The 27,300-nt window shown below is 35.6% G+C and overlaps 1 protein-coding gene across 4 annotated transcripts in view; it reads right to left on the reverse strand.

Annotated features, from left to right (window-relative positions):
* Positions 1–524: 524 nt before the first annotated feature.
* The window catches only part of KCNC2 (potassium voltage-gated channel subfamily C member 2), a 198,456-nt gene continuing 171,680 nt past the window's right edge, over positions 525–27,300 (reverse strand). For 2 of the 4 annotated variants that reach the window (XM_027107056.1, XM_027107055.1), the window contains exons 3-4: positions 10,341–11,268; positions 7,130–8,270 (exon numbers count right to left, since the gene is read on the reverse strand). In XM_027107056.1, coding sequence (XP_026962857.1) covers positions 7,840–8,270; positions 10,341–11,268 — 1,359 coding nt within the window. In that variant the 3' untranslated portion in view covers positions 7,130–7,839. Of the gene's footprint in view, positions 3,491–7,129; positions 8,271–10,340; positions 11,269–27,300 lie in introns of those variants that run through there. The other 2 variants (XM_027107058.1, XM_027107057.1) reach the window with 2 other exon arrangements.

Genomic DNA, 27,300 nt, shown 5'->3' on the forward strand with positions numbered 1-27,300 from the left:
GGTCCATTACCCAAAAGTGAGACAGAAGCCATCTTTGGAAGGTAAGTATTTACAACAAGAGGCTCAGTAAATATTTAAACCATAATAAACTATGACAGGGGAAATTATCTGTGACACAGTTTTGCCTCTGTGATCCTTCACTTCACCACCAATAAAATGAAAACAAAAAATATTTACCTCCAGAATCTCTGTGATGATTAAGTTGGAAAGTGTAAGTGAAAATTCAGTATTAGTCATAAAATGCCATATAAAAATCAAATACCATAATAATTCATAATTTTACCACTTCTGAATCATAAGAGAAAAAAGCACTTAGAAAAGGAAGACACATGCCTAAGACTTAAATGAAAATGTGAGCTATGTATGTTTATAAATCCTTTCATCTCAAATTTTTTATAATGTATGAGTATTAGGTTTGGTATAATGATGCATAAAAATAGTAAAGCCTGTTGAAAACTCCAAAACAAAGAGAAGAGCCAAGAAAAGGATATGAAGAATTTAATCAGATAGGATTCAAGTTTATCCCCAGCTTATTTGCCTTTTATTCTTCATTTCAGTTATTTACATTTCCATCAATTATCAACAAGGATGTGCATGCACCTTGAGATGTTCACAAAAGGTCCACGATACAGAGGTTCATAATTAGGTTATATGTTATATTCAGAATCCCAGGGGAACTAATAGATTCTGGAAATACTGATTAAGCAAGACGAAGAATTCTTACACAGTTTCAACTACAACAGATTTAAAGACAAGTACAAGCTTAATTTGCCACAAAACACAAAAAAGTAATTGATTGAAGAATATCTCTTTTATGCAAAATATACATTTTAGGATATAATTCAATTAATATTCTACTATATACTGACATTGTTCCTTGATCATTTAATAAAAAAATACTCTCATTGCCAGAATTTTATTTTTTGTCATATTAATAATTGAGGTAACAATGACAAAACACTTAAACTATAAGTAATATTAGTGAGTTTTTTAAGTCAAACAATTTTTCAGAATTTAAACAAATGTGGGATTCAAAATAGGTCAGTTTTGATAAATAGGCACTGAAAATTTCACAACGTAATCTGACAAGCTGATCATATAAGTGGTTTATTAAAAAAATGATACAGTTAGTGTTTGTGGATCCAACCAACAAAGGAGAAATAAGGGAAATTAAGACAGACCTATACTACACCAATATCACTGCTTTTATGATTCACAGCACAATCTACTGCAACTCCATGAGGTGGTAATTCACAGAGGTATGGGCCTTACTTGAAGCTCCAGAGATGTTGATCATGAATTTGGCTTCCTTTGACGTGAGATGGCCAAAGCTGTTGATCCATGCACACACGCTGGTATTTACAGTTGTTTCATGGACGCCGGCCAGTCCACAAGCAGACCACTCATATGGGGAGCACCAAATGAGTTCCATCCACTGTTCTTTTACGAACTTTTAATGCCTCATGAAGACGGGAGGATCTCTTCCAAGTGCAACCTGGTCACATCAGGGCACATTCAGCAGCAGAAATCTGTTTCCAGTACAGTCCTTGGTATGGCTAAATTCCACAGTCCCTTTTTCAGCAGTCAAAAATCCATGATAAATTCTGTACAACACTGCAGTCAATAACAGCAGCACCAGACAGTATATTAATTTCTTTACCATAAAGCTGTGTGTAATTATAACTTTCTATGTGTGGTGTTATCAAAAGCATCACTGAATCTCTAAATATCAGATGTTGATGTCTGAGTAAATACATTGCTGTACAAGGTCTTTGACATGCAGGTCATGCTCTAGGACTTAGGAATATAAAGTAGTACTTGTTATGTGGCCAATCATAAAAGTGGCAATTATCTTCCTAACTGAAAATAAACATGAGCATTAGGAATTAGCAGTCTCTAGGATCCTAAATGCCTCAGAAATATTGTTTATCTCTCAATTTATAGTATGACATTTTTCCTCCCTCTCATGCCCAGTACACCAGACACACTACTGCTATTGCATTTGTAGGGATGTGTAAACAGAATTTCTTCCACTTGGACTGAATAAGACACCCTGGGGGTTTCATTGGAGTGAACAAGCAGAGAGGCTTGTTCCAAGTAACCAAAGAAGGCAAGGGGCAGGGGAGAAGACCCAGTACTAAAATCATGAACACCTTATCAAGGCATTTCTGTGCTTCATGGAGACGGATGGCATATACACTTAAGACAGGGAGCTAAGACAAACGGACAGAACAACATACAGGACAAAGCACCTGATTAAATACTGCCTGAAAATCTGATTAATCCTGTGAGTCAGAAATTTAAGGCTGGTCAAGAAAGCTTCCTGTGAACAACAATGCTCCTTGTTGTTTGCAAAAAAATTAATAATTAAAATAAAGGAAGGGGGTAAAAATGACAAGAGCTTTGAATGATATTTGGCACTCTGCCTCTGAAAATGATGACAAATTCCGGGATTTAAAAAAAATATATGACTCTAGTACCAAGCAGCAATTCCTATCTAAACAATGCGAGCCTGGCTGGCAGTTACCTTTCTCTCATGTTTTGTGCCTTCCCCAAGCCATTAAGTAAGAGATCTGGCCTCAGCTTGCGTGTAACCAGTAATGACAACCTCTTTGCAGTTATCTGTGTGCAAACAACCAGAGATATTCAGAACTCCAATACAGCATTTTGGAACAAAAGTAAATCAATCAAGAAATTAAATCTTTTAAAACAAATATTTTTTTCAAAGAGTAAGAAAAAAAATATGTCAGGGAGAAACTCGCCCTCCATGCCCCACAATTCAACATGCAGAACAGTCGACCAGTACTTTCACATCAGCAGGATGGTTCAATGCAAGTACACATATCCCGAGCCATCCATGGTCCCCGAACTTTGTGACATTGCTTTCAGGTGATAGAGACAAGATGGTCCATGCAAATGAGCTGACCAAAGTCATGTTGTGAGCAATCAAAATAGAATCCCAGACATCTTCAGAATGGTTTAGAGAGTCACAAGAAATGAAGTTCCCATGAAGTGGTTGGCATTTGGAAGCACACTGGTTTAAATATATCTCCCTGAAGATATGTTTATGTATTAGGGTACTGGCCAATATCTGATGCTATCTGTCATTTTATTGCAAGAGGAGATCAGGGCAATTAATATGGAGAAGTAGTAGCACTACCAGGATAAGATTCATTTAAAGCCAGGATAAGATTTGTTGGCTACCCAAATGGCATTTCTGACTTCAGATAGTAGTATCATGCAGGATTGGTACTGTATTAATGGAGCTTGGAGTAAGTCTATGTTTAATTATTTCCATTATGGGGTAAACAGTACTTGAATTAAGACAATTAAGCCGACTGATGCAGTTTGGTTTACAAGATAGATGGGATGGGAGATCGAGAGCGCCTCAGAGGACAAGGAGAGTTGTAGGGTGATGTTACTGGAGAGAGCCTCAGAGCATTGCCTGCCAAGCCCGCTATGTTGTTTAAGCTTCGGGATTTTTCATATCCTTTTATGAAAAAATGCACAGACATCAGTTGAATTCAACCAGAAAATAGACAAAGACAAACAATATCATGCAGGGTAATCAAAAGTGCTATTTTTGAGCTCAAAGAATTTGTTCACAAAGAATTCAATATTGAGACAATTTACAACTCTAAAAAAAAAAAAAATGAAGCTCACTGTAGTTGTCACTTCCAAAAGATTAAACCAGCTATCACAAATTACTGTTGCAATACTTCAAAATCTATTCGTTCGCAGATTACAGTCTGTATTGATGTAATTTTGGCATACACAATATCAGAAAGCTTTTAAGAATTAGGCAAAGCAACTTAAGTAAGATATAAATTTGGCAAATATTTTTAAATTTCAGAATATGTTCCTTAAAAAAAATGAGCTGTTTTTTCTCTTTTCACTTTTTATTATTACTAAGCTAATAAAGCATGCTTAACTTTAAGTGGACAACTCTTTTCCAGCATATTTAATCTTCCAGCCTTATGGGGTTAAAAGGATGATTCCTAAATAATGGTTTTTAATGCCATTATCTAGATGATGTAGAATGAATGCCCATTTCTAATCCCTTGTATTTAAAAAAAAAGTAAAAAAAAAAAAAAAAGAAAAGAAATGAATATAAATTGAGTCAAAATTTTAGTAAATTAAAGTCTGATTTTGATTATATATTTTCAGCTGACTCTCCCTTGCCAGGAATTGAGAACAATTTGATCTTAATCCACCTTTTCTTTCTATTATCGTGCATTCTAATCTTTTGTTCATGATCATCAAGAATTTACAGAATGAAAGATACTTCCCACAAGCTCTAACCTATTGATTTGCCTTAGCTACTCAAGCAACACCCCATCAAGGTCACCTTTGGAAGGATTCATATATTGCAGTATTTTTTATTAGAAAAGATTAGAGGCAGGTAAATGAGGAAAGGAGTACCTAGTATAAAGTTAGAAGTAAAATTGTCTTAAAAGCCAGGCAACTATTAACTGAAAAAGTAGTTATATTATACAGCTTAGCAAATAAATGTTCTGACAGCTCCACTGAAAAAAGTGTTGTAGATAGGAAAACTAAATAGCTCTACTGTGGGGTAAGATTGGAATAATAGGAACCTCTCCCTACATATACACCCACAAACTTTCAGCAGATTAGATGTCTTCTTTGATATTTTGTAGATGGAAATTAATGTCCTCCATTAACTACAATGAAGTTCTCTAGGACATAATTTCTGCTAATTATCTGCCTATATATTTTGTTAGTATTTTGAGCTATAAAGCATGGGAGGTGATATATATTTCATTCTCCTTTGGTAGCTAATGGAGTAGTTAATGGGAGAATGTCTTAAATAATTAAAAAGGAATTGCAAGTCATTTTTTCTTACATAGGGATCTTCACGTGCCTGGAGGGCTAGTTATCACTACTCTTCTGTAATGCGATTGGAAATATAACTGGAAATTGTAGAAAGAATAATTTATACAAGTTGACTTGGATTTTTAGTGTAACCGAAAAATGTAAACTAGACTATAAACATTGATTGGTTTTGATTAAAAGCAAACTAGTGAATATGTATGAAACAAAGAGGTTGTTAACAACTAAAATTCATCCTTATAAAAATGTACCTTTTGTCCTCACTGTCACCATGTTCTCTATAAGACTTCCAAAAAGGTAAAAAAATCTGTTTGACAATTTACATTAATCATGCTAGTTACATGTAAATCTTGGTTGCCATTCTCAATGTTTACTTTTCTGAATTATAGTTATTAACATAAATATTATTTATTCTATTTATAGGTCTTTTATTTTTAATAACTATGATTTCAATGTCCATTTGAGAAGGCTTCCCTTATAATTTAGTAACAAGTATTTAATTAGTAAAATTATAAGTTATTCATATAAATATATTGTTCCTTTATTCTGGAGGTTCATTTATGAACAGAAAATTTGATAAAATTTTGCCTTATCAAACTTCTACTGAATGGAATGACTAAAAATATAATTCATAAGAATAAACAATGTTGAACCCAATATATGGTATACACTTTATACAGCTTTTAAGAGCACATATTAGTTTGGGACAGTATTGAAACTTCCTATTCATGTACTATCAATGGGTATGTTTGTGTTCATGTAAAATGATTTCATAAAACTACTATATAAATGAAAACACAGGTTCTAAGTTTTGGGAGTTTACTCTTTTAGGGAATCCACATGTTTTCTTAATGTATGCCCAACTACATTTACATTTGTTGATAGAAAAATAATACAATGGGAATCCAGTCATTTATCTCATGTACATAGGGGAGAATTTTCATAACTCTAAAATCAGGTTAAGGTAGAAACCAATTTGAAAGGCAAGGAAGAAATCATATAGGAAATAAATATCTGAGTAGGAGTAATAGGAGACATCTCTAATCTACATAAAGGAAAAAGGAGAAGAAATGAATGGATTTCTAATAGACATGACAAAATAAGACACTGAGAAGATTAAGTGAAATTAGCCAGAAATGTTATCAGACCTAGGAAAAGAACACAAATCTGCAAAAGAATTGGGCAAGAATGAAAACGAAGTTGATTATGGTGAGAAATGACAAAGAATAAAAAGCTCATAGATGAGTTTTCAAAGATGTTCTCACTGATAGAATTTGTATTTGTGAAATAAGATTGAATGTATAGTTTTCTCATATAAACTGAATATCTTATGAATTGCTTTGCTCATGAAAGTTTGCTATTTTATGGAAAAACTATATTTATATAGTGCTTTGTAATTTGCAGTCTTTTTTCAAATGTGATCCCCTTTGACAGTTTAAAATTCAAAATATTTTCTAACCTAGAAAAAAAAATTCTATCTAGATCCTTAAACATGTAACCCTAGTATAAATATTGCATGTGATACTTTATTGAATGATGCTCAAAATGCACATAAATCTAACCACATATTACATAAAAATACATATATACATATATAAGTATATATGTATATACACGTATAGTGATTTAAGATTACAATGCACTTAAAATACTATGTTCTATATTATTAGTTAGATATTATTATTTAATATATGTACATATATTTTGCTCAAATACTATGACAGAATATTAACTATCTTTATAAAATATTTAAAAATTGTTGTAACATGATATTTAAATGTAAAATAGCAAAAAATCAAATAAATCTATTAAGATGATTGAAATACATTTTGGTGCAAGGGATAGAGGTAGAGATTGAAAGTTCTTAGAATGAAGAAGGATTTAAGATATTACATATTAAAGAAACAAAAGAAGAGTCCTTTGTCTTCTCTTTCACGACTCACAGGTATGGAGACAGAAAGAACAATGTAAAGTGCTCAGAAGAAATGAAAGAGAAGCACAACATGGGTAATGAGCTATTTCAAAGAAAGTAGTCATCACAAAATAAATATTTTAGGCTTAAAATGGTAAAGTATTCAATAGGAAGAAACTGCAATGAATAGCAAATAAGCACAATATTTTAAAAATGCACTTGCACTAACGTGAAAGTTTTGGTGTGGCTTTTCATTCAAATTCAGTCAACTGCATAAGAAATTATTATTTCTTCATAAGAAATTAATAGTTCTTCCTCTATTCTGTCAATAAACAGAGAAAAGTAACCATAACACTAAAGCCGCTGGAATTCTCAAAGTAGGAGGTAATCTAAGAGCATACCAGCACTTTGACAATGGTGGGTTATAAGTATCACAAAACTATTTCTTAAGGAGAAGAAAAGGGTCCAATTGTTGGTTCGTAAAATTTACTAAAACAAAAACAAAAACAAAAACTAGCACCTAAGGAATAGTCATAGACACCTGGCACAATCTAGGGAAATGAAACTGTGCTGGAGTGGAGCTTCAGTATCCTGTTATATTCCTTAACAAAGATGTCTGTCCGATACAATGTATTCATTCAACAAATATTTATTAAGTATCTTCTATGTGCCATGCACTGTTCAGTGTCAATTAAAAAAATAAAAAACTTAGAATTATTACTGCCCTGAAGAAAAATTCCATCAATACATTTTGTAAGTACACAAGTAGCCTTTCCAGTGATTGGGTATATTGTTCTATATGGCTGAGGATCTTGTACCTTAGCAACCTTCTGACATTCAGGTAAACCACTAGGAAAAGTGGCCCAAATACTGGATAAGAGACAACTAGAGTACGTTTAATGTTTTACCTTGAAAAAAGCTTTATTATTGTTTTAAATTATTAATTACTTATCAAATATATGCATAGTGTCAATTAGTGAGTTTAATTCATTGTAGGAAAAAAGATAACTTTTAAAGACTGCTGAATCCATTGTATTAAAGTAATTAGACGAGTGACTTAATTTTTAAATACTTCATTACAATTCTGCCCATAGACAAATGAAAAAACAAAATGTAAAAAAAAAAAGAAGGGTGAAATGCCTTTTAGATATGACAATCAAGTCGGCTGTTATGATATGTATTTTTAAATGTTTATAAGGAGAGAAGATATGATGAGGAAAAGAGCACCATGATTGCACAGTTGCTCCTAGAAAATGATGAAAGAGCATTTTACAGCACTCCATATATTTGCAGCATTTAATTGCTAAGTCACCTGTTAGGATCTGATTAAATGCATGCCTACCTTTCCTGATCCCTCCATCAGAAGCACACGTGTAATCACCTGTCGTCAGTAGGAAACATGTTTCCCCTCTTCTGTGTTTGTCTCTGGTACTAGAGCGTCTGATGGGGAGCCTTTCTGGGGGTGATAATGGCGGCTCACTTCCTGTACTGTCGTCACCTGATAACACTGGTCACAGCACCATGCCCATTGACAGACAGTGATGGATGAGGAAATGAGACAGTACAAAGAGTTTACGCCGAATGTCCATAGTACAGTCACTCGATATACAAAACACAATAATCACATCATGATAAGAAAAAGAATTTTCATCACTCATTACAAAAATTTATGTGGAGCAAAATGGAAATGTACTGAAAAGGAGAGAAATGTTGTTTGGGAAATTTTAACTTCATTTTGGATTTTATCTAATAGGACAATAACTTTTACAAAATTAATGTGAATTCAAAATAAGTGTGATAATGAAGTAGCACACAAGTTAATATCTTTCCATTTTTGACATGTTATCTAGTTAATGCAAATAGACATCTTTGAAAGTGGAGCCTGCTGAAGGAAAAACTCCTAAGTAAATATTTGTCTTTGCAGTGCTTTAAGACGCATGCTTTTATTATTTTCTGAAAGTAATTTTCCCCAATAAATTGTAATGAAAATAATCCTGAAGTTCACAAACTTCATGTCCAGGTTCTCTGTTTTGAGGTGACATAATATTTTTGAGCATACCAGTGGAAAAAGATCAACTTCTCAAATGCCCTTGAAACAACTGTTTACTTCTATACGTTTTTGCCAAAGACTTTCACATCCTATCAGCCTAGATACTAACTTATAACAATGTTTGCCCAGGCTGAGAGTGTGTCCTCATTTCCATGCCCTTCATACGGGCTCTGCGCAAGTACGTGAGAGCAGTCTAATGAGAGCAGTAACACCAACTAAATTTCATCTTTCATAAAGACATTCCTGGCATAACAATTCTCAGATACATATTGACAGAATTTGCAAAACAATCTACGAAATAAACATAAGGACTGCGAATAAAATCTTTGAAAAAGCAGTTCAGTTCCAGCCAGTTTTTTTTTTTCCATGTACCCCATAATAACTTTTGGAAGCTAAGGAGGGAACCTGTGAAAATGTCACTTGCCTTTTCTGTTTTTGTTTCCTTGCTTGTTTTAACTGTTGTTATTTCTAAATAACGCAAAATTATTCACATGGGATTCTAGTAAGTCATTTTTCTACAAGAAAAAGATCAAACCTATCTAAGTTATAGGGCATGCATATACCTTAACTTTTCATAGTGGACAAAATCTAAATTGTGTAAACTACAAAATATTTCATCTGTAGTAGACATAATAGACTAGAGATGACACTATTGACTATCACTTTGGCAAACTGAATGTCAGCTTACAATCAACCCTAGATTATTTATGACAATAGAGAGGAGTAGCAATTCAACTAATTCAAGCAGTAAATCATCCAAAACTGAGTTCTGGGAGGGAACAAAGCCCAATGCAGAGTGCATAAAAAAGGAAATCCACAGAGAAATTCAACCTTGCCATTGATTAGCCAAAGCAGATCATCTAGCTCCTGAATAATGTTGGGCTGATTATATTACATAGCACCTTACCCAATCCAAAGGGATTATATTGAAATATCCTAATTTAAGAATAATGAAAACTTAATGAACTCTCCGTAATATTACTGAGGAAGCTATTTACTTTGAAAAGGGACATCTTACATATCACCTCTTTGGTGTTTAGGCCTTTGAAATGTAAACGTCCATTCTTCTTACATATCTTCTTCTTGTGAATTAGGTTAAAATGCATGGCCCCATGTGGCAGAGATAAAACTGAGACAAACACGCCAAGCCAAATGGTATGGAGATTAACATTTTGAGAATGAAGGATGGAAAATGTCCAGTATCGTACCATCACATCGTGCAGGGAAACAAAGAAACATTGGCACAAAAGCAACAAACAGGCAAAAGAAAATATTGGTACCATCAGCAAAGGGCATTCCCACTAAAGCAGGAGAGCTCTATAGCCAGCTATGCAGACTTCTACTTAGGATTCATTTAGAAAAGCTATAATCTAGCTATCTACAAGCCTGACACAAACAAATTTTTTGTGAAGGGGTAGAATGGAAAACTCATGAAAATTTGCGGAAAATGAGAATGCTTGCCTTCTATTTCAGGGACATACTGGTCTATAAAGTATTTAATGGCATGCATTTGAAATCGTGCCTTACCTGATCTGTTATGTTCCGGAAGCCGATTGTCTTTGCCCAGACACGTGTCACCCTGTGTGCTATTACAGGCCATATTTAATTCTGTCTTGCAAAATGTAGGCGACGTTGCCTGAGGGGCAGGAGGGATGTGCTTCTTTCTTTTTCTTGGAAGTTTCTGCTTCGCCATTGCCAAGGAGTAGTACATTCCAAAATTGTTGACAATGACAGGCACCGGCATGGCTATTGTCAGTACTCCAGCCAGAGCACACAGGGCTCCCACAAGCATCCCTGACCACGTTTGGGGGTACATATCTCCATAGCCCAAGGTAGTCATGGTCACTACAGCCCACCAGAACCCAATAGGAATGTTTTTGAACTGCGTGTGCTCACTAGCTGAAGGGTCATTGGGTTGAGCTCCTACTCTCTCCGCATAGTAGATCATAGTAGCAAATATCAAAACTCCTAGAGCCAGGAAGATGATCAGCAGCAAAAATTCATTAGTACTTGCTCGAAGCGTGTGTCCAAGCACCCTCAGACCTACAAAATGGCGGGTGAGCTTGAAGATTCTCAGGATCCTGACAAACCTGACCACCCTGAGGAAGCCAAGTACATCTTTAGCAGCTTTGGATGACAGCCCACTGAGTCCCACCTCTAAGTAGAAGGGTAGGATGGCCACAAAGTCAATGATATTCAAGAGGTTTTTGATGAATTCAAGTTTATTGGGGGAAAAAACAATACGGACTAAAAATTCAAAAGTAAACCATACCACGCACACTCCTTCTACATACGTCAAGGCAGGATCTGTTTCGATTTCATACTGTAGAACGACACTTGTGCCATTGATGACTGGTTCTGTCTTGTTTTTAACAATATTGAAAGCTTCGTGTGTCTCCAGGCAAAAAGTTGTGATTGAAACCAGGATGAAGAATAAAGAAGCAAAAGCAATAAACTGTAGAGAAAAAAAAAAAAAGAAATAAAAGAAGAAACACAGAGTGATCTAAACATAATATATTTCAATCCAAATCTAAATGTATCAATTCCTGTAGTAGAAAAAGTATAAACATATATTTGAAGATTTCACTTGGCATGTTTCTCAAGTGTAAGAAGACGTGTAGGGAACATTCATTAGAGTTGCACTGATGATATGTTTCAAGTTCTGTTTTCAGCTTATATAGGCAAAAAGTTTTGATTTATGTTGGAAAATAATTTGACTCTTTTGTGTAAGACACTATACCTGTGAAAAGAGCATAAAAATCCTTGCAAAAGAATGTTAAAGGGCAACAGGCTGAAAAAAAAATAAATGTAGACAATGGCTCCAGATATTTTTTACCATCCTAGAGATCTTCACATATTAGATCAAGATTTACAACCATAAATAAAAGGTACAGTCCACACTGATAGAAATTTGGTAGCCACCCATATTTAACTGTAGGTTTCTTCTATAATGTTCAGATTGTCATGAGGTATGAACATGAAAAAAAAAAATTTGAGCTATGTTACCATTTATATTATATCAACTTAAGGCAGAGTCTTGTCCAAAAAAGCAAATCTAGGAAGAGGAGGCATCGAGACTGAAGAGAGAGAAAGAGTTAAGGAACAAATTAAAAGGCAGTCTTCTTCCTGTCCTGAAAAAGAACTCCAAATGTTAAAGTAATATGTTATAAAGTTGCAGGATCTTTTTTAAATTCAACATTTCTTTGGTCAATAATATATGAATACACACCTACTAATACAGAATAATAATAAAAGCTCTCACTTATATAGTTCTTACTAGCGCCAGACAGTCTTCAAAGCAATTTACGTAATTAACTCACGTCAACACTCATAACAACACTACACCAACACCTTTTACAGTCATAGAGTTTGTCACTTCTCCAAAGTCATAAGATTACAAAGTGATAGACCTGAGACACTAACTTGGTAAGTTTTGCCCCCGATTCTGTTCCCATAACTACCAAACTCTCAAATGTAGAATACAAATATGTTGAAACCTTTATTTATCTTGGGATCACATACTTCTTAATATTAAAGATCTGAAAACTTGAAACCCAGTTGTTTTAGTAAATGGCACTGTTGCCATTTGTCACCACCAGAGGCTTTCAAAGAAGCTGGCAGATTTCTGGTGCTCTCTGATAACGCTCTTAGATTGAGCATGCTTAATGAATACCAAGAGACTATTCCTTGAATGTCTAAACAAATGAATTATTCAGCAGGAGGAGGTCATCAGTCAAGTGGAGGGAGGCCATTATTTAGAAATAATAGGGTATATCCCAAACCCAAAGCTCTTCCCTAATATCCTGCATCTCAACCATGACACTGAAAAGATCTAAGTTTCAAGAAGAGATTGAAACCACCTCTTTTTTTGCCCCTGGTTGATCTTCAATGGACGAGATATACAGATCTCGCCAAATACATAAGAGATACACAAAAAGACTAAAAAAAAAAAAAAAAACTTTGGCCTGAGATTATCTGCTTTAAAGAACTACACAAATACCTGTGAATAAACAAAGCAATGGAATAGTTTCTAAATATACACAATTCTAAGACACAAAACTTTAGAAACCAAAAATTGTCTGTTTTTATGTCATTGGAACTTGCATTTATAAATATTTTTTAGCATAATTTAAAGAACTACATGATGATTTTTGTATTTGTATTATTCTTCATTGTAATCTTTATAACTCAGTATATCTTTAGCTTTTAAAGACTTTGTAAATCTGCTGGAGTGTGATAGTACTATAATCGGAAACTAAAAAGAGTATAAAGAATGGAAACAAACTTTGATATTCTTGGAAATATACAACATTCATCTTAGAAGTACCTCATTATTTTGCTTAAAAATCAGCTTGATAGGTCATTTTTTATTTATAAAGGCTAAGGACACTAGGTATGGTCTAGAACAAGAGTTGTAACTGAGAACCAAAGTATGCTTCATAATAACATGGTAGGAAATTGGAAGTTGGCCTCTATCAGACTGCAAGTGAGGACCTTGGAAGGAAGTTGAATTCTGAAGAGAAGGAAGTGGAAAATGTCTCTAAAGTGAAGGAGGAGAGGTCCATAATATGAGCACAAACAGTTGAGAAATCCCCCCACAGGTACAGCAGCAGAAATTTGGGAGACCAATGGAGAATATTAAATTCTAAGATGATGCTTGCTCTGTTAGGCCTTCAACAAAAGGTGGTTGTACAAAACAGCTTGGTGTTGAAGGTGCTTTGAGTAATGAAGGCATTGGACCATGGGAGAACAAAAAGAGGACATCAGTCAACCACGAGAGGCAAAATACGTACTGAGATTCAAAACCATAAGAGAGTAACAAATAAAAGTAAAACGTAATAAGGAGAAATGCAGCTCCCAATAAAGTCCTTGGAGATATTGGGAGACAGAGCTTCCCATGGAATGAAGAATAGGGTCTCAGTTTATTAGGAACTTAGTTTGAGTATCAAATGAAAGGGTGACTCCAGAAACCTTGAAGATCTAGAATTATCCAGAGGCCACATTTGGATTCCTTTAGCAAGGAACTTGTGTACTTTACCTGAACTTAAATCTAAGAGTCTTGGATATAGAAAATGTCTTCTTTTGTTCCTGACTCACTGAGTTAAGCCGAGATGGGTAAATATGAGGTTAGATTGAATAATATTTTTTAAAAATTAAAAAGGAAATAAATGGGGAAAAAGAAGGTTTTATTTGTTTTTCCTCTTCACTGAACTGGGAACTGTTTAAGGACTGGAATGATGTCATATTCATTTCTGTACCTCCTGCTTCTGTCACAGTAGTTAGTATTTAGTATGGCTGGATGGAAGAATAGAAGGATGGAAAAATTAATAAAAGAATGAATAAATTAACAAAATAAGGTAGACTATATTCTAATGAGGATAAAAATGATGTGAAAAAAGGAAATAACAGAAATGAAAAATGAAAGTCCGCATATTGAAGCAAAAAAGCCAAATTTACAGCTGAAGCAAACTGAATTGGCTCACAGGTCCAAATGTTAGCTTCCATTCATTCTGTTAATGAAGTTTGTATCTTACCAGGGAGTTGGGGAAGAAACTTATACTGCCATCTTTCTCTTCCTTTTCCCCTGTGATAAGACCACAGACTCCTACAAGCATTAAATGAAAATAAAAAGAGGCATGTTAAATACTAATTAAAATGTTAGAAAGCTTTCCAGACAAAATGTAGCATGTTGACTGAATTCACAGAACTGATATTTCACCCAAGGCAGTTTCAGACTGGGAATATCCTACTAAAATATTGGCTTGTGCGTCCAGTGAGTAGTTACTTTTTCTCCATAAGCTCAGTGCCCATGCTTAGCAACATAGAGTGCCCCAAACTCTCTCTCTCTCTCCCTTTTTTTTCCAATTAGCAATTATGGAGTAGAAGTCCTCAGAGTCCAGATTCTACATAGACGGTATTAGGTCAATCAACCTCGAAGCAAACATTCAAGTAGAATCTCCAGGTATATATAATAGGCTGAGAGAAACAGGGGGAAAGTGTGGTATATTTTTATGTTTCATCATTTTCTCTTTCAGGTTAGCATTAAAATATATGTAACTGAACTCAACAACTAACATTCTCTAACACCATACACAAAAATAAACTCAGAATGGATTAAAAACCTAAATGTAAGGCCAGATACTATGAAACTCCTAGAGGAAAACATAGGCAGAACATTTTATTTTTTTATTAGAACTATTCTTTTTTTCTTCTAGTTTTATTGAGATATAATTGAAGAACACTCTTTGACATAAATCACTGCAATATTTTTTTGGATCCATGCTAATGTAAAGGAAATAAAAGCATAAATAAACAAATAGGACCTAATTAAACTTAAAAGCTTTTGCACAGCAAAGGAAACCATTGACAAAACGAAAAGATGACCTAATGAATGGGAGAAAGTACTTACAAAAGATATGAACAATAAAGGATTAATATCTTACATATATAAACAACTCCTACAACTCAACATAGAAAAAACAAACAACTCAATTTAAAAATGGGCAGAAAAACTGAATAGACATTTTTCCAAAGAGAAAATGCAGATGGGTAACAGGCACATGAAAAGATGATCAACATCACTAATCATCAGGGAAATGCAAATCAAAACCACATGAAATATCACCTCACACCTGTCAGAATGGCTACCATCAAAACACAAATAACAAGTGTTGGGAAGGATGTGGAGAAAAGGGAACCCTTGTATATTGTTGGTGGGAATGTAAATGGGTGCAGCTGCAGTGGAAAACAGTGGAGGTTTCTCAAAAAACTAAAAATAGAACTATCATATGACTCAGCAATTCCATTCCTGGATATATATCCAAAAAAAAGAAAACCCAAAACATTAATTCAAAAAGATACATGCACCCCAATGTTCATAGCAGCGTTATTTACCATTGCCAAGATATGGAAGCAACCTAAGTGTCCATCAACAGATGAATGGATAAAGAAGATGTGGTGTAGAGATACACACACACACACACACACACACACACACACACACAATAGAATACTACTCAGCCATAAAAAAGAATAAAATTTTGCCATTTGCAAAAACATGGGTGGTCTTATAGGGCATTATGCTAAGTGAAATAAGTAAAACAGAGAAAGACAAATACTATATGATACCACTTATATGTCAAATCTAAAAAATTCAACTAGTGAATATAAAAAAACAGAAGCAGACTCACAGATATAAAGAACAGACTAGTGGTTACCAGTGGGGAGAGGAAGGGGGGAGGGGCAATATATAGGGGTAGGGATCAAGAACTACAAACTATTAGGTATAAAATAAGCAACAAAGATATACTGTATAATACAGGGAATATAGGCAATATTTTATAATAATTGTAAATGGGTATAAACTTAAAAAAGTGTGAATCACTATATTGTACACCTGTAACTTATATAATATTGTACAGCAACTATACTTCAATAATAAATAGCTAGCTAGCTAAATAAATAAATAAATAAAATTGAACTCAATAACTAATTCAAAAGCTCCAGAACTTACAAACATAATGAGAACAAGACTCATTAAGTGACCCTTCTCCATGCTTCCCTAGCCCAGGATCACTGATGATATTGTAGCAATTTTCACACACTTTTGTTACTGATTCTACATGCCCACAAGTTCTTCAAAGAGAAGAATTTAACATCTATCCTTAGAGCCAAGGACAAGGCCTAACCCATGACAAGAAGTAGGTGCTCAGTTCTTATGAAATTAGTAAAGCAGCACTTTTAAAAATATTTATTTGTTACATAAAAATTCTGTTGGCCACAACACGGAATCTCTCTTTAAAAGTCACTTCTTATCAATTCACAGTCAGAAATATGGACCTTCATTGCAAAACTTAAAGGGAGAAAAAATCTGAAGAAAAATTAAATTCACCTCTATTTTTTAATGAAAGTCAATGAGATAATTTAATACTTGGAAATAAACTATGAGAAGATTTTTAAGACAAGTTACTTCAACATATGCTAAGGAATTTGTTTTCACAATCCCACATGAGGTACACCTGTTTTTAGTTTGTATTTCGAGAGCTTAAATGAAATCAATACACGAGAAGAGCAAGGACTTCCAATGATGAAGTATCAGAGCGCATAGTGCCTCCTGATCCAAAACCTCCACTTTTAGAAATTTACTCGGGTAAAATATGTATATAAAAGTACAAGGATATATGTAGGGCATTAATTTAAGCATTACTTGTACCCGAAGAGACCCAGAAAAATGTAAATATTCCTAGTCATTGTATTGTCATAAAATCGCATCACAAAGAATGATGTAGTTCAATACATACTGACACAGAATGATCACTAATGAAACATATTAAACAACAACAAGTGGCTCATAGTAAATACTAAGTATCTGATTCTATTCTAAATGGCTGTGGCACAACAATACACAGAGTCCAATCCCATTTCTTTCTTTATGTACAACTAGTGTATGCAAATAAATAGAAACACTATATTCTCAGCAGTGGTGATGTCTGGGTATAAGAGTGGCCTCAGGTGAGTGTGTTGCTAATGGAGAATCATAACTGATTTTATAAATGCCTGCAAAGTTTACATGTTTCACAAAATTTTTATCATGTATTTTAAGTTTAATTTTAAAACAAAATTCAAAGAAAGTAATGACCAAGAGAGGATACCTGGATCTTCATTCTCAATGACCATTAAGCTGATTTTATTTGTCCATAGAAATTATACATTTGCAAATTTTCTTCTTTTCTACAGCACCTGAAACTCAGCAGATGCTCTTAATTATGTACTATTCAAGTCCCTTGTACTACTTTTGCCGTAATTAACAAGTGTGGTGGTGGTTACAGAAATGTGGTCTCTAGAGAGAGAAAAAGTCTCTTTCATTAGTAAGTCTATCCTCAAAGGCCAACCAAACAGGGAAAACTAGAGACCAGTGTCTGCTGGTTCCATGCAGAGTTGACAATTACTTTGACTTCTTTTGAGGCTGGTAAAATCAATTTCTCTTCATCTAAGTTTCACCATTTAAAAGCAGTTCCACAAACTTAACTGCATTTATTGTACTGAATTAGATTGAAGAAAGCTGATCACATACATGGTTACTAAACTCAGAAATCAGTGAAGAAGATTAAGCTACAGGTAACTGTACATAATCATGTGTGTGTTTATAACAAGTTATATGTTTTATGTCTATATCTACATATAAAATGTGTTATATGTATGGATATATGTGTATTATACACAGTAGGTATAGATTAAATATAGACACAAATATATTATATAGATAGGCATAGAAACAGACAAAAAACCCAAAAGACATAGAACAATATAAGATTTAGATTCTGTAAATCAAGAAAATATACCCCAATATTTCTTTTGGCTACTGAGACTTATGTGGCCCCTAATAAATATCTTCAATCATGTTTTTGGTACCTTTATCCAATATATATACCATTCTCCTACATTTTTTTTTTCTATGCCACAGACTGATTTCATTGAAATTTTAGTTGTTTGTTTACAGTCAAGGCCTATCCACTCACACCCAAGTATAATTTTCCAGGATACAGGCAAGAGAGGCCTGTACATAATATTAGTTTTATCATATTGGATTGTTATATTCAAAGTTAGGGAACTAGAATTAAAAGTCATCAAATATGAATATACAATATCATTTACTTCTCTAAGTCTCACAATGAAATGTAAAGTGTACAATTAACATACTTCATGAAAATAATTTTTATAACCGTTTCATTAGACTGAAGAAAAATTCTATACCTTTTGAGTCATAAGAATAACAGATTATATATAGTCATTTCACACCATAAACATGAATTGTATACCCTAAATTCCAATTATTGAAAACTCTCCCCAAACCAAATTTTCCATCTTTAGCATATATTAATTTGTCTTAAATTTATTTTTTAAATGATTCAGTTTGTCTTGAAATGATATGATGTACACCACCATGATCTAGGATTTTACATAGGGGGCCCATTTTAAGCCCTATGTACCCCAGTATATCTTTCTTTAGACTAACAATTACTTTCCAAAATGAATTATTTAAGGATCCTTGATTTTACTCAGTTGAAAGTGAGAGAGATTAAGGGAGGATTAGTTGAAGGTGAAGGGAGGTGACTAGCTTTCAAACACCTGCCAAAGATTCACTGACTCATAAATCTGTTTCTTTCAACACTATGGTGCTGTGGTTAAAACACACTCTACCCAGTGACATGAATGGCTGTCTACCCTGCAGTGTCACCTCTGCTGTACATCACAGAGTGTCCCAAGCTTCGGTCTCAAATACATTGTTCTCTTTTTGCCATATCTGCTTGCTCAGTAATTCTTTCTATAAACGGGACCTGTGCCAAGGTAACTGGGTCCTGAGAGTCTTCCAAGCCCAGGCATAGCTCCAATGGATCTGGCCGTTCCACAAACAGATTAACATATTTGTTAGGGCTTTAGTATTCCCTCCTCCTCAAGATGATTTTTTTTTAGTGGACATCTGCTCTTCCTTGCTACAAAGCCTGTGTCAGGACCTTCCAGTCCACTCTAGTCTACCTCCACAGGTATCCCTATGTGGATAGAGGACACTAGAGTTTCAGTTCCTCCTCTACCTGAAGATCTTGGGCATCTTGCAAATAGTTCAAATTCTTCCCAGAGGGCAGAGGCAAATTTTCTATATTCCACAAAACAAAAGCCTATGTGTAACTTGTAATTTCGTTACGAGACGCAGAAAACCATATTTAAAATCAGGAGGGGATTGATTGGCTGTGTAATTGGAAACCCAGTAGGGTCGACCTTAATGCTGCTTGCCTTAGCGATTTAACTGTATCAACAGCTATCAAAGTGTGGCCTGGGGACTTCTAGCGGTCCTCAGAACCTTGTTTGGGTCTACAAAATCAAAATTAGCTTTGTAATGATATTAAAATGATTTTTGCCTTTCTCATTGTCACACCAGTTTACAGGGAAGTTTTCCAGAAGCTACATGACATGTAGTATTACAACAGACTGAATGCACAAGGAGATATGAGAATCCAGCCATCTTCTATTAAGTCAGACATGAAAGAGATTTGCAAAAATGTAAAACAATGCCACTCTTCTCACTTTATTTTTTCTCTTTCAGAGATGCTATTCTTTTTAAAAATTTATTTTTTATTAAAAATACATTTGCTCACATCACTGAGTTACATCCTAATCCAGGAAAATAGGTATCTCCTGACCCTTCTATATATAGCTAATAGGACCCAACAGTGACTCTATACAAGATCACAAGGTCTCCAATGTGATTTTCAATACAATTAGCTGCTTTACTAGATAAAAAACCATGCATTTGTCATATTAACACTTTTAAAGCTGTCATGAATGAACTGAACTCTAACCAAAGGAATTCTTGGTATTTACAGAAATCTGGAATAATCAGAAATATCTGCGTCCACAGTTTAAATATTGAAATCTCTGGAAATCTGGTAATCTCATCTACTTCCACAATTCCAACTGCCATCAATGCATGAAATGTCAATCTTCAGGTTATACCTTTTCTTTGTGATTTATAATCATAATTCTCCAAATCCATACAGTTCTTCAGTCTCAGTAAATTAACAAATAATATGGAGGTAATCAAAACAATGGCTCTATTAGTCCAGGTTCTCCAGAGAAACAGAATCAATAGGATATTTATAGTATATAAAAAGGGATTTATTATGAGGGATTGGCTCACAAGATTACAGAGGTTGAGAAGTCCCATGATCTACTGTCTGCCCCCTGAAGGCTTAGAAAAGCCAGTGGTGTAGTCCCAGCCCAAGCTTGATGGCCTCAGAACCAGGGCAGCCAATGATGTAAGTCCCAGTCTGAGTCTGATGGTCCAAGAACCAGGAGTGCCAATGTTCGGGGGCAGGAGAAGATAAACACCTCTGCTCAAGCAGAGAGAACTAATTCACCCTTCTGTTTTTTTGGCCCTCAGCAGAGTGGATGATGCCCACCCTCACTGGTGAGGGGATCTTTACTCAAGTGTACGGACTCAAATGCTAATCTCTTCCAGAAACCCTCATAGACACATCCAGAAATAATGTTTTACCAGTTATCAGGGCATCCCTAGCCCAGTCAAACTGACACATGAAATTAACCATCACACTATTATACATTTTATTATTGAAGATTTTAAAGGAACTTCAAACTTTACCTGCCTAATATACTGCTCAAATCTGATCTTCCTGTTCCCTTATATTTTCTGTTATTATTATTTTTGTGTGTGTGTGGTACGCGGGCCTCTCACTGTTGTGGCCTCTCCCGTTGCGGAGCACAGGCTCTGGACGCGCAGGCTCAGCGGCCATGGCTCACGGGCCCAGCTGCTCTGCGGCACATGGGATCTTCCCGGACCAGGACACGAACCCGCGTCCCCTGCATCGGCAGGCAGACTCTCAACCACTGCACCACCAGGGAAGCCCTATTTTCTGTTATTTTGACCATCATTTACCCATTAACCAGCTTGGTACCTAGATTCCTTATTTATTTTCCCAACACCTTTGGCTGTTGAATCACTGAATTGTGTAGATTCTCAGACTTGAAATACCTCTAGTTAGTATTCTTCTCCCTTCTCTCCATTCCCAATGTCAGTGGCTTATCTTCTAATTTTCCTTTAATTAGCTTGTCTTGGATTACTAGGAATAAGCACTCCTTTAAGGGAACAAATGTGATTATGTCACTCATCTGCTTAAAATAGTTTAATGGCTCCCAATTACAGGATAACACACAACGTTCTTAGTATGTCATTCAAGAAATTTCTTTATGTGGACCTTACACACCTTTCTGCTGTGAACCTCACCATCTTCTATGATGTACGATGCCTTTGTACATGCAGTTCTTCTGTCTGAAATACACCTCTTTGCTTTGTGTGACTGGCAAAGAACTACTTAACATTCAAGACTCAACTCAGAGATCACTTAGTCTTTGAAAGAAATCCCTGAAATCTAAGGCAAAATTAAGCACTTCTTGTTAGGTTCCTATTCATATCTCTACTATAGCACTTCCCTCATTTCTGTAATATTTTATTTTTTCTCCTTTGGTTGAACACAAGCTTGTGACAGCAGGAATTTTTATTCCTATTTTATGTCAATGGTACTGAGTAGTGCTTAATAAATATTGACAATAGCAGACTATGGCCACGCCAAACATAAAGTTTAACAGAACTTTGGTTCACTTATTTACACCCAACCACTTCCCCCAAATGGATGTTTAAGAAGGCTTATGAAAACAACAAACATAATAGATTAGGAAGAAAAGTATAAACTAAGACTAATAAGGGACTAATAAGGGAACTAATACAGGCACAGATTGTCAGTTTGAGTGACAAGAGCAGGACAATGTCAGAGATAAGAAAAGAAAGATAATGCTTCAAGGAAGAGGAATTAACAATGCCAATTTCTGCAGAGTTCAAAGAAGATAAAAATGGAGAAAGGACTTTTGAATGAGATAATTAGGCCATCCTTGGTTTCCCTTGATTAAGCACTTTTAGTGAAGAAATAGGAGAGAATCCAGATTGCAAGGGATTAACAAACTAGTGGGCGCTGAAAAGTACGAGTCGCAAACACACACACACACACACACACACACACACATTACAGCATTCACAAGGGTAAGCCAGTTTTATTCATAGAGATCATTACCAACTTTTAATTTTTTGGCTTTACTTGCTATAAGAATAAACAAAATGGGCCAATTCTAGAAAATATAAAAAGTTATTCAGCGAATACAGCACCAGACCATAATTCTGAAATTGTGAAGATAAGAGCTTAGTAATGAAAGCTAATACCAAACATTCCCAAGTACTATAAAACTGTCTAAATCATAGACATTTTCTATCCATAACCAATCAGCAAAATATGGTAACTACACAATTGTTTTATACTGTTTTTAACTAATTCTACCTCCCAAATCTAATTCAGTGTCCGTTGTCCTCAGAGACATCAGGAAACTAAGAAATTCCAGGCTATGTCACCAATGACAGTTTATATGATTAATAAGTGATACTTTAAAAAACTAGGGATAGTTTTAAGATGCCAAGAGCAACACTGCCTTTGTCATTTAAAAATAACAACCAAAAAATAATACAAATAACAATCTAAAACCAAAGCAATAATAATATTAACAGGTAAAATTCAGTGAGGGCATCTGTCCTAAAAAAATAATTTGCATCTCTTCTAATCCTGCAAACATATTGCACAGTAGATTCCACTATCCCATTTTAAAGAAAAGTGAACCGAGGTGTAGAGACTAAGGTCAAAGCTCTCTGTTTTGTAACATATATTGCTTCTCTGAATTCACCTTTTTTTCAACACAAGAATCTTAAACCCTACTGAACACAAATATTTAGAAAATAAATATTACAGTATTCCAATAAATAGCATTTTATACACATATATGCATGCAAACACTCATGCACACACACATGCTAAACTTTTTCAACAATAGTGCAAAAGCAGCAAAGCCAGGAAAATGAAACTCCTAAGCTTTATTCCTGATTTATCTTATGGATCTTTATATATAGTACTTTTTCAAGGTCCTTACAAAATAACTGATATAATAACCAAATGCTGATTCTACATAAGCAAAAATAACTAAGCAAACAGGTGTCAGGATAGAAAGCAATTGTGTGTTCATTACTTGGACAAAGTCAACTATACATTTTGTTCCTAAAGTATCTAAAAATGTCTGAAACTTGCATGAATGGACATGTATGAGCTGGGTTCTCCTCCTTTACATACTTTTTTTTTGCGGTACGCGGGCCTCTCACTGTTGTGGCCTCTCCCGTTGTGGAGCACAAGCTCCGGACGCGCAGGCTCAGTGGCCATGGCTCACAGGCCCAGCTGCTCCGCGGCATGTGGGATCTTCCCGGACCGGGTTATGAACCCGCGTCCCCTGCATCGGCAGGCGGACTCTCAACCACTGCGCCACCAGGGAAGCCCTCCTTTACATACTTTTAAAAAATATATCTTCTAGCTAGAGAAAGAAATGGTGGTTTTCACAGATTATTTAGCTCATTTCAGAGCTTCCAAAGCAAGGTTTACAGGATTTGCCCTTGATACAGAGACAACAGAAGGGAAGCTTCTGAATATTTAATAGAGCTAGAAAATCCTACAGTTAATATTCTCTTGAGCTTGCACAATGCTGACTTAGAAAGAAACCCAAAGTATCTCTTTTCCACACTGTAGAATCTTAAAAATGCTGTAAGCCCTAAAATGACACTCACAACTTGAATTGCTTTCATTCTTAAAGGTAAAACATTTCTTTTAAAATATGTGCTAAAAGTTTTAGTCAATCAGGAAAAGAGAACTGTGACTGTGCTTTAGGTTTTTGTTAACATCCCATTTTTTTATTACCTTATTTCTTCTTTTTAGAACTTCAACCATTTGGCAACAGCCCAAATTTTATCTAGGTTTTGTTTTATTTTGTTCTGCTTTGTCATTTTTGTTTTGTTTTGTTTGCATCAGGGACACATTTTAGGAATACTAAGCAAATCAGCCATCTAATGCCATTTAACAGTTTTTGCATATCCAACAGGCTTTGTTGATTTTGATTTTGCAAATGTGAAAATTTCTTTAAGACAGGATAAGCTTTTGAAAGAACTAGGACTGGAGAAGGACCCCCCGTACCTAAAAGTCCGTCTCAAATGGTTATAGTAATCCTTCATGGGATGTTTTTAATGACCTACAGTTTTCTTTCTTGTCTGTTCTATAATTTTGTTGGTTGTGCAAGAGTCTAATTCAATTCAATAAATATTTCTTGTTCAACTATTAAGTTGAAGGCTCTCTGCCCTGAGATTCTGGAGAAACCACAAGTTCTTATGTACAAAGAGCATTAATCTATTTGGGGGGAAAGATAAAAAGAAACAAATGCCTCAAATAAAGGTAGAAATTGTTCATTCAATAAGAAAGAGACAAAATGTTTAAAAGTCAGCCATCCACTCACTTCAGTCTGTCTTCCATTCATATTTCTCCAATTACAGCAGCCGGTTCTTGTAGAGGTCATCAGTTGCAAGTCAGTGGCCAATTCCAATGGATATTTTTATGTTCTCACTCTCAGAATCAGTAAACACTAAAGGTCCTCTCCCTTTGAGACACTCTCACTAAATGATTTTCCACGTTCTTCTGATTTTCACCCTACTTCTCTGGACAGTACTCTCAGTTTTCTTTGCTACTTCCTCTCTTCCACTTGATCTCCAAATGATAGAACAACATACAACTTGGCTCCAGATCCCTTTCTATATTTAGGCGACCTGATATGGTCCAGTGATTAAAACCTACATCCATTTGCTTCTGGTTCCAAATTTATATTCCCAGCCCTGACCTCGCTGAGCTCTAGACTGCATTCTTGCTCAGTTGCTTTCTTGTCATTGTCACTGGACATGGTGTCAAGTAGGTTCACCAAATTTTAAAATTTCTTTCCCCTCAAATCTGTTCTTCCCTTCATCTTCTTTATCTCAGTAGATGGAACACAAGTCAAAACTGAGAGGTCATCTTGGTGCCTCCCTTTCCTCCTCACTTCAGAGTCTAATTCACTAACACACTGGAATCCAAGTGACAATCATCTCTTTGAGAAATCACTACAGCCTTCTAATTAATCTCCTTGCTCCCATGCTTCCAGACATGAAAGTCATAATTATCTACTGCTATGTGAATATTACCCCGAAACTCAGCAACTTAAAACAACAGATATTTATTATCCCAATTTCAACAGTCAGGGTGGGTCTGGGTGGGTTCTGACTCAGAGCCTCTCATGAGGTTGTAGTCAAGATTTCAGCCAGCAGCTGTGGTCACCTAAGGTTTAACTGGGGCTGGCAGATCTATTTCTAAGGTAGCACACTCACAGTCTGTTGGTAGGAGACCTAAGTTCCTACTGTCTATTGAGAGAAGGCCCCAGTTTCTTACCATGTGGGCCTTTCCATAGGGCTCCTTGAGTGCCTTCATAACATCACAACGTGTCAGCTGCCCACACCAGAGTGAGGAATCCAAGAGACAGAAAGAACAAGGAAGGAAACGTGATGTCTTTTATGACCTAGTCTCAGAAGTTACTTTATGTACCATCACTTTCTCCACATTCTATTTGTCAGAAACAAATCACTAAATCCAGCCCACATTCAAAAGGGAGAAATCAAACACTGCCTTTTGAAGGGAGAAATATCAAGAATTAGAGGAATATTTTAAAAGTACCACAGCCTTCCTTTGCCCAGAGTGCAGGGCCTCTACATAAAACAGCTCCAAGGCCATCGAATAACATATGGAGAGTGGAATTAAAGGGTTCTGAAAATGATTAATTCAAGAACTGTGAGTTTCTGCAGATATTGATTCAGAGAATAGCATTTACTAAAAGAAATCTAGGTGAAAAAGTCTAATGTTGACAAGAGGGATTGGAAGAGGTTCAAAAATTCTGTGGGTAATTTCAGTGAAAAGGGATGGCCTAAATGCATAAACTACAGGGGCCAACTTTACTTCAAATAAGGAAAGCTTCAAAACATGGTATGAACTTGGCAGCAGGGAGGAAAGTGAAAAGTACTTTTCAAGGCATGGCAAAAGCAGGCACTGCTAATTAAAAGCAATCTCAGGAAAAGTTAGGTTTCACTTAGGCAAGGAGGTAGAAGAATGATAGGAAAATGAACTATAATCTGGGTTTATTAGTCTGGTCTAGCTGCCATAACAGAATACCACAGGCTAGGTAACTTAAACTAGGGGCCCCCAACCCCCGGGCTGCAGACCGTAGCCTGTTAAGAACCGGGCCACACAGCAGGAGGTGAGCGGCAGGCCAGCAAGCAAAGCTTCTTCTGCCGCTCCCCATTGCTCACATTACTACCTGAACCATCCCCTACATCGTTCTCATTACTGCCTGAAGCGTCCCAACCCCCCATCCCCCGACCCAGTCCCTGGAAAAATTGTCTTCCACGAAACCGGTCCCTGGTGCAAAAAGGTTGGGAACCACTGACTTAAATAAAATAACAGAAATTTATTTCCTTGCAGTTCTGGAGGCTAGAAGTCCAAGATTAAGGCAGGTTGTTTCTGGTAAGACCACTCTTCCTGGCTTGTAGATAGCTACCTTCTCCCTGTGTCCTTACGTGGTCTTTCTTTTATGTGTGCTCATTCCTGGTATTTCTTCCTCTTCTTATAATAAGGTATCAGCCTTATTGGACTAGGGCCCCACCCTTATGGCCTCATTTAACCTTAATTACTCCCTTAAAGGCTGTGTCTCCAAATACAGTCACATTGACAGTTAGGACTTCAACATATGAATTTGCAGGGTGAGCAAGAGACACAATTCAGTCCATAATACTGAATTAGTTAATTCATACTCAAAATGGACTGTGGGTTTCTCGGGACCAGGTGAAAGAAGAGAAGAACATCATGGTCCAGGTTGCTGTAGGCACAGGAAGGAGTTAGAATAGATGCTAAGAAGGTGGAAACGTACAATGGGGAAGGAGATCTGAAAGCAAGGACGCAGAGTCAGATTCAGGAGTGGGGGGTAA

The sequence above is a fragment of the Aethalodelphis obliquidens genome, unplaced genomic scaffold (genome assembly GCF_003676395.1).
Source record: "Aethalodelphis obliquidens isolate GAN/ISIS:26980383/991018 unplaced genomic scaffold, ASM367639v1 scaffold8, whole genome shotgun sequence".
In the NCBI taxonomy this organism is placed as follows: domain Eukaryota; kingdom Metazoa; phylum Chordata; class Mammalia; order Artiodactyla; family Delphinidae; genus Aethalodelphis; species Aethalodelphis obliquidens.